We start from the raw sequence: 8,866 nt of genomic DNA on the forward strand, positions 1-8,866 counted from the left end.
CCACACAGATCCTAGGTTTCATGCAAAGAAATATTATAAACACTTCCATGCAGCCGATCTCGTCGTGCGCCGAAGGGGGAGATTAGTGCGCAGAGTTGCGCCGCTGCGGGCCTTGAAATGGGTCCCACGACTGACTCCTCAGCGAGGACCAATCGGTGTGCAGGGTTGTAAATGAGTAGAGAGGGAGGGAGAGAGCAGGGGGAGAACTTTTCTTTCTCTTTTTTTTTTTTCGACAGAAGGAGGGGTGTTGTGGGGAAATGCTCGGCGGACCGTGAAGCGTAACAGCCAGAAAGAAGAGGGACAAAGACGCACATAGCGGGACAAAATGCGACAGGGAGAAACCTCCAACAACTAAAAACAACAACTCGGGAATGCGTGGATGGATTCAAAGTAGCGGCTCGGACGAAAAGAAATGACAAGAAGTATGAGTTCGAGTGTACTCTCCGAGTTGTGGACAATAAGTGTGTTCAGACGGCGCGTTAACTTTGGATAGCTGTGCGGCGCGTTCGAGGACATCTCAGGTCTGATCCGGAGGCAACAGGCTGCAGTTTGGACATGTTTCCCGGAATGACTCTTCTACTTCTTCCAACCACGCGTGGAGCTTTTCCCGAGTCCGATCCTCCAGCAGAGCCCACCGGGAGCAGGAAAACCCACCGAGGGAACAAGTTAGTAAACGAGGCGCGGTGGTAGTTTATTCTTTCCTTTAATGTGGAATATCTCTGTGGATGTAAGTCTGAAAGTTCGGAGACTTTGAGCTGCCCTGGTCCTAAATGTGCTGCTGGAAAAAGTGCACGACACCGAAGTAGACCTCCATTCAAGCATGAGATGTTGGTGCAGCGCCCTGGCACTTCTCCCATGGGTGCTGGTGGCCTTAGATGCCCAACTGATCTGCTGGCAGGCGCTGCTCCGGTGCCACGACGAGCCCGAGTGCGACCTCGCCTACAACCAGTACCTCGCCGCTTGCGAGGGTAACATCAGGGGCACGAGGAGGCAGTGTCCCAGCCACTGCATCAACGCGCTCATCCGGCTCAACCACACCCGCAGCGGGCCCGACTTGGAGACCTGCGACTGCGCACAGGACCTGGACTGCCTGAGCGCCAAGCGCGCCATCGAGCCGTGTCTGCCCCGCAGGCACCCGAGCGACGCCGGGGGGATCGGCTGCATGGAGGCCCGGCAGCGCTGCGAGGAGGACAGCAACTGCCACACCTCCCTGGCGGCCTACTTGTCATACTGCGGGCAGCTGTTCAACGGTAGGAAGTGCTCCTCCAAGTGTAAGGCCACCATCCAGCAGATGCTGTTCATTCCGAACGGTGCGCTGCTGAACCGCTGCGTCTGCGACGGGGTGGAGAGGCCCTTCTGTGAAGTGGTCAAGGAGAACATGAGCAAGCTTTGCTCCATAGGGGACCACACTGTGATCTCAGACCAGCCCGACATGGATGACCTCTACGAGGATGAAGACTATGACCCCAAGAGTGACAGAGAGGAGGTTTACATCGACAACTCCTCTTCCCAGATGTTATCCAGCTGCACGGCCTTCATGTTTCTCACTGCTGCACGGATATTGTACTGAGATGCTGCAGACTTCTGGTGGATTTACCAATGAAAGGGTGACACTGTTTGAGATAAGTGCAAGAAAACCCCCCCGGATTCATGAGGGATTACGCTCACAGACACTAGATGAGGCTTGCTGGTGGAGGACTTGAACCCAGAGAGCACAGTTTGCATTGTAACCCTCAAAGCACATCTCACTCAGGAATACAGTCCTACTCATCCACCAGTCAGTCCATCACACATGTGGCCCTAACAGTGCTCGGGGTCAGCAAGCTAAAAGTCAGTGGGTTTTCCAGGTGACAGCGAGAGAGGAAGGAAATCAAACCAAACTTTGTCGCAGGGCATTTTCTATCCCTTTAAGCAGCTCCTGTTTATTTGGATTGGTTTAAATGGTACTTGAAGTGTGGCTTTATTAAGACCTTAGACAAACATTGGACCCATCCAGGCTCTGTTTGCTCTGCTCTCCATTTCGGGGGGGGGGGGGGGGGGGGGGGACTCTTGTATTGTCGGAGTAACCACACTTCAAATATTTGTGTGAACATTCAGAAGACATGGCAAGGGTGTGGGTATCAAGTACTTAAATTAACTGAAGCCCCTCTTCACAGCACGCTTTGGTGTTCCCCTCCCCCCATTTGAGATTGTTTTATTGTACTTTTCCTGAGACCGCCTCCTTCTCTTCCCCCCCTTCCTCCCCTCTCTCCACTGCCTGCCACCTCCTAATGCCTTTAAAAGACCCCTGTCTTTATTGCTGCTTTCACACTGCTACAACAGTCCAGCAAACCCTGGCAGCTGCTGGTGTGAACGGGTCAACTCAGCGTACCTGCAGTCTGTCCCCCAACACCAGGCCTGTCGGGGGCTTTTATACCTGGACTGACACTGCTTTGATGGGCCGAATGTGGGGCGAACACCATGTCCGAGTTCAGCCGCACTTGTGAAAACTAAACTGTGTGAAGTTGTTGCCCCATATTTTTTTTTTATTTTTATGAGCCTGTTGAACACTCACACTGTAAAACGAGGATTTTTAGTTTTTTTAACTTAGCTCAGCTCATTTTTCTTGCTGGTTCCAACTGGCTGCAAGCGAAGTGTCCTGAAATTCATCTGTGCACGACTAATAAGAGGAAACCGTTCTTAAAAAGCATCCTGGGTTTTATTTTTTTATTTTTACAATAGTACAATATTAGGAATCATTTATTACCAAGATTGTTTGTTGTATTTGTATGACGTTACTTTTTTTTGTTTAATTATAAATTATTCAAATCCTTTAATTCTATCATGAAATAAAAAGAATCATTTTAATTTGAGGGACACAAACAACGTATAAAATGTTGAGAAGTTTTTTTAACAGCCGTAAATACGATGGAAGCTCATTGCATTCACACACAAAAAAAAAAAAAAAAGCATGCAGTTTTTCTGCAATAACAGTGTAAGTTTGCTAAGATAAAACTTGGACTTTTCTTGACTTAAAAACATATTATAAAAAATCAGAAGAGACGATTCCCATCTGAACTCTGTCTTAAGGGCTTGTGTCGAGAACATATCTATCCTGCTGTGTTTAATCCAGTTTTATTTCCAATTCAGGTTTGAAATTGTGAGAAAATAAAACAGATTCTGGAGTTATATAGATGACAGCTCTGAGTAGACCGCTTGGGATTTTACATTGTTTCAGATAGAAATCTTAATTTGCTGGATATTTCTCGAAGATGAACCAGAGATAATGCATCTGAAATACATTGAGAATATTGGATCCTTCTCTAATGTGTCAAAACTCACATTGTGAATCAATTTTAATCCTTGAGTAAATCCGATATGCTTCGAAAGTGAGAAAACTTTTTTTTTCCTCTTCACCTTCACATACCCTCACTGAGTGGCTGAGATGGGTCAGTCGGGTGGAGTGAGGTTTGCAACAAATGGTGAACTACTTTTACCAAATGGCCGAGCAGGAAGTGGACCTGCTCATTTGATGGAAATGAAGGATTGTTAAGTGAAAGCCACTAAACCAACAGAGCAGAACTAAGCAGCGTCACAGCAGAGTGTGAACATCCAGATCATCAGTCTTGACGTGAGCCGTCCATCACAGCTTCAGTGTTTCTTACCGAGGATCACACAGCTGGAGGCGCATGGAAGTTTTACTAACCAAATGAGGTCTTCACATTTGTTTCTATTGAATGTTTCACATACAGGATTGCCACCAAGTGCTTTCTAAAGTCACACACGGCTCAAATCTATATTTAGATTAAATCACTCTTACAGATTCGGTTGATTTCCCTAGAAGATGTACTTTAATTAAAAACCTTTATTTCCTGAACCATGCACAACATATGTATTTGTAATAGCACACTTTTATTAGAATTTACGGTCATGTTAATGTCTCTCTTCTCTCAGTCTGTTAAGTTGTCAAAAGAAAAAGGGAAATTCAAAGTGCGTCATAAGTTTGGATCACTTGTAATAAAACCTGCCAGTCTGTGTCTTTGCCACTTGAAATGAAGCCTTGAACCGTGTCGTTGAGTGTTAAATTATGAAGCTAGAATATGAAGAATGTGTATATTTTATACGATCATATGCAGTGTCGCATAAATGCCTTTTTAATATAAACACACGAATGTAGCACAATGAAAAACAGAAAGTGATCTTAGACTTTTTCAACTTCTCATCTCATCTTGTGACGGCAATAGTAAACACTTCAGAGCAGTGTCTTCCTCGTGGAAGGGTGAGTTTTATAATAAAATGTTGATGACCTACAGCAGTGTTGTGATGTGATTTATTCACAGAAGGAATCCAACGGTAATATTTAATCCATGGCTGTGTTAACCTTTTTTATTTTTGTTACTGTGTGTGTGTGTGCAGATTTCTGAGAGTCTTTACATGTATATAAAATACCGATGTATATAAAATCTATTGTATGGAGTCAGGTAAAAGGATGCATTAAGTCTTTATTAAATAAGAGCATCCCTGGACATCATATGTAGCTCTTTAGTTCTGCTTGACTGGCCCATTGGGTGACACAAATCCTGAATTAAAAGAAAATTGCTGTCATTATTGGCTTTATTATGTCTAAAATAGACACATTTTTCTGCGTTATTGACCTTTATTACAATATTGGTGGCGTCTAGTGTCTTGGCTTGCAGAGCTAGTCATTTTTACTTTGCAAAATTGCTGTTTCACACTATTGGCTATTTATATGGCTATTTGTTTGCTTGATTGCATTTTGTGGAGATTCTTATTGCGTTAGGTTGTTTTCTTGGGTTATTCAGTGAAATTGTGAAACTTTACTTTTTGATTTTATCATGAATTTCTTGAGAGATTGTGATTTGAAATAGTTTTATCTTGTGTTTGGCCACCAAGCTGTCAGTCAGATCTGGCAACCCAGGATGCGGCGCTCCATGAAGGAAGACAAACAGCAGGGTTTAGATATTTGTCTTCTCAGAGATGCTAAAGTATTTTGAGGATCATAATATCAATATCAATCAAACATCTTCACTGTCTTATCTCATCCTCTTCAACCAATGTTGAACTTTCATACATTATGGGAATTGTTTACATGATCGATAACACAGAATATCCAGCACAACATTATGAATCATAGCGTCTTCATCATTTCCCAGTTGCTGCACTTTGTAATAAACGCTGGTTACTTAGTGAGTGGGTGAGAACACAGTTTGAATGTTGCTGTTTTCTCCAGTGTGACAAACTCTACAACAAGCAGCCACTTAGGACTTGTTCGACACCCACTGAGGGATTTACAAGTCATTAAGAAATAGTGAAAGAGTTGCTGCTAGGTGTGAGCTCCACACCTGTTCTTTAAAGAGAAGAAACACTCTGGGTCCTCATGAACAACAAAGGATAAATCTCAACAGCAGCGGTTACTAAAACGACATAACAGGACATGATATTGATAATAACGACCGCTTTCATACCAATGAAGCTAAAGTGTGGCCGTCTCAACAGCATGTTTCTGTGAGAATATAAAGCAAAGGGACTATGACAATGCTGCATGCTCGACCCAGAGTGAGACCAAACTGGGAGACGCTATAATATGCTGTCGTACACAAACTGCTGTTGGTTATGTTAGCCTGCGAATTAGCCTCAGGCCACATGTCAGACTGTTTCCCTCGTTTCTGTACAAAGCAATCCAGAAGGCCCAGAGGATATAACTGTGAACATTTAGATTTACTTCATAGTTTCTGTTCATTAGTAAAGTTAATCCACAATGCTGATCAAAAGCTAATGATACACCAAGGAAAAGGTGTGGTGTGCTAACCCTGGCGTTGCTATTATTGAAAATATATCAGGAATATATCTGATGTTAAAGGGTGGGTGCTTACATAAAGGTGTTTTTTGGTTTGTTTTTTTGTCTTTAGCTGCTAAGATAAGAAATGAATATCATGACTGAGTCTGAGACTAATAAAGGCCTCAGACTTTCTCTCAGAAACACAAGTTGCTCTGGATGGGCAGCAAAGTACAATGACGAAAGACCAAAGTGTCAGTTTTACCTCTGGCTTGTGTGTGGAGACCCTCGGAGGGGACGTGCATAATGCAAATGGTCCTGCCCGTTATATAGCAGTCAAGCATTTTCCTGAATCCAAGAAATCTCCAGGTTTTGTTAGACGTTTAAGAGGCAGGAGGCAATTCAAATACCACATTGTGTATTTATAATCTTTCAAAAAGCGAAATTTTTTATACGATGTGTCTCCTTAAACAAATGTTGCTAAAGCCAGGTAGAAATACTACAGTATGCAAAGGTAATAGAAACCTAAACGGAAGAATTTACCACTATACTCCAGGAGTGAAGTTTGTGGCAAATCTCCGAAGTCTCTCTGTCTGTAAAGAATTTCCACGCAGCCTTTTTTCTTATTCTTCAATAACCACAGGAATCCTTGAGCACATCCAACTGTCTGACGTAGAAACTGTAGGATGGGGCGACATGGCGGCCTACAGCCGCCGTGCGCACTTTGTAGTTTTGTTTAAGTGTCTTTCCTCCATTCTGTCGTAACGATTACTACTACGAGCACTCCAACACAACCACCCTGTCCCCTTCCTCAGCCTCCACCTTCCACTCTGGGATCAAAATCAAAACAAACAGGAGCAGAGCGGCCTCGGGGAGTTGACTGTGTGGAGGGAATGAGAAACAGGAGGTGGGGTTTACAGAGGCCGCACTGTGCTGGAGCCCATTTTCTAAATTATCTTTATTCAGCGTGTCTTTGAAACAAACTTTCTCTGTGAGTCCCTGCTCCTGGACATGCACTCTGCACTCTCCTCCTCACGGTAACGGGGGGGGGGGGGGGGGGGGGGGGGTCAGGAGGCTCTTGTCTCTGATACAAACAATGATCCTTTCATTACAGCCATGGAGAAGCTGCGAATGGCTGGAGTTCAGAGAGCACCTTTCCTTCACGTCAAAAAAAGCTGAGACCTTGTTTTTATGGGTTGCGAGACACTTCCCAATGCTGTAGGTTGTGGCTCACAAGAGGAGACCTCGTGGTGTCTTCGAGGATGGCGTAGTAAGTAGTTGGAGCTCAAGGCTTCTGGACTGCATTACTGTAAGGAGATTCAGATTTTGTTTCCTGGAGAGGGGGGTCAATAAAAACTGGCAGTACTCCCAGAAACAAGCAACAAAAGCAACGCACAAGGGTCAAAATTGCATCCAAACTTTTTCTGGCAGCAGCGGGCTCATGGCTTGATTAGAGCAACTAAAGCCAGCCAACACTACGGGCACCCACAGCCAATTAGAGCACTCTTCCTCTTCCTCCTCCTCCTCCTCCTCCTCCTCCTCATCTCTTGAAGATTTCTCTTGCCATCCCGTCGGTTCTGGACCCCGGGGCTTCGCTGCTCTCTGCTCAGCTCCGCTTGGGCCTGGGAGTGATTTACACCTGGCATGCCAGGTGAATGTCATCAGCCAGATGGTGGGGCAAAAAACAACCCCCCCCCTCCTTCTTCCCTCCCACAGGAGTCCTGAGTTTGAAAACCGCTTGTTAAACCTCCGGCGCTACAGCTGCAGTTTGTGTTTCACTGCGTTCAAAGAGACACCGAGATGCACCCGGTTTGTTGGTACTTCAAGCTGTGTATAGGACAAAGAAAACATATTTTTTATAGTTGTGATTGTCATCTCTCTAATTAGAAAGTACTTGGGTCACAATGAGTAAGGAAGGTAAATGGTGAGAGTCTGGGTGTTGTTTCAGGAGTTTGAGTCTCTGGTCTCCTCCTACGGTCTAAATATCTTTGCACTTAAGGTTTTTTGGTCATTTTAAATTACCCGTAGGTATAAATGTGATTGGTTGATGGACTGGAGACCTGCCACATCAACTTGGACCAGCTCCAGCGCTCCGTAACCCTGGATTGGATAGAGAGGTGCACATTTAGTAGAAACTATATGAAACGGCGTTTTTTTTTAATGCCACACTGAATTTGTAAATCTGTCTTTGCTTAAAATTCAGCAGTATTGGCAATGACTCCTATCCAGTAACATGTTGATATAAAAGTTGTGGTTAGTCAAACGACAACTTATAGTGGTTTTGTTGTACATAAAAACATCAGCAAAGCTGCCTAAACTTCTACGTTTCCACCAGTCTCCTGTTTACCGTATTATGAGCTTAAAAAATGTGTGTTTTAGTACTGCTGACATTCAGATGGTAGATCATCTCCCGTCAGCTTTCTGCTGTAACTTAATGACGGTCTCACCCGCACAAAGCTGGGAGACTCTCCACTACTTTTAATGGACTAGTTACTGTAATCAAGAATTACTTAAGTTGTAACACATAAGAAGCTCCTCCAGAACCAAATAAAACTCATACAATGAGTGAAATGTCTTTTTGTGTATAAAACCACCGAGCGCCAAGTTCTATCCTTCCTATTACTTAAATTGAATCTAATGATTTATCTGTATCAGAGTTTGTATCAGTACATATACTGCTAATGTACTGACAATATCTTGCTGATACTTTATACTTTAGCACATACTGGCAGTGTTTACTGCCTACAATCACATAGAGAGGTTTGCAATTGAGAAAAACGCACATTTTTGACAGTCTTTGTGTACTTGTCTCAGGACAAAATGCACAACACTTTAAAAAAAAAGTGACTAAATTAAAAAAAAAAACAATAGAGGGAAACTTGACGATGAAGACAGATCGGAAACACCTACTTGACTTCAGAGAAACAGAAAATCTTTCTCAAATTGACAAACATTTACTTTTTCAAAAGTACACTGAACTTTTCATCTTTACTTTATCAAAGAAGTTCACCAGCACTTTGTGTTTAGCTCATTTTAATCATGTGCAATGACTTTGTGATTTGTTTTCTAATTGATTCCACTTCTTCTTGA

The 8,866-nt window shown here is 43.5% G+C and overlaps 1 protein-coding gene across 1 annotated transcript; it reads left to right on the top strand.

The window, feature by feature from the left end:
- Positions 1-255: 255 nt before the first annotated feature.
- Positions 256-4,289, top strand: LOC308106534 (growth arrest-specific protein 1). Its single transcript, XM_080458342.1, has one exon. It carries the CDS (start codon positions 821-823, stop codon positions 1,568-1,570), a length of 750 nt encoding a protein of 249 aa, XP_080314468.1. The 5' UTR covers positions 256-820; the 3' UTR covers positions 1,571-4,289.
- The last annotated feature ends 4,577 nt before the right edge of the window (positions 4,290-8,866 follow it).

This window comes from Lipophrys pholis (genome assembly GCF_963383615.2).
Source record: "Lipophrys pholis genome assembly, chromosome: 2".
NCBI lineage: Eukaryota > Metazoa > Chordata > Actinopteri > Blenniiformes > Blenniidae > Lipophrys > Lipophrys pholis.

Bases quoted from the DNA above. Each gene is read 5' to 3' on its own strand.
- LOC308106534 (XM_080458342.1), top strand. From the start codon at position 821: ATGAGATGTTGGTGCAGCGCCCTGGCACTTCTCCCATGGGTGCTGGTG.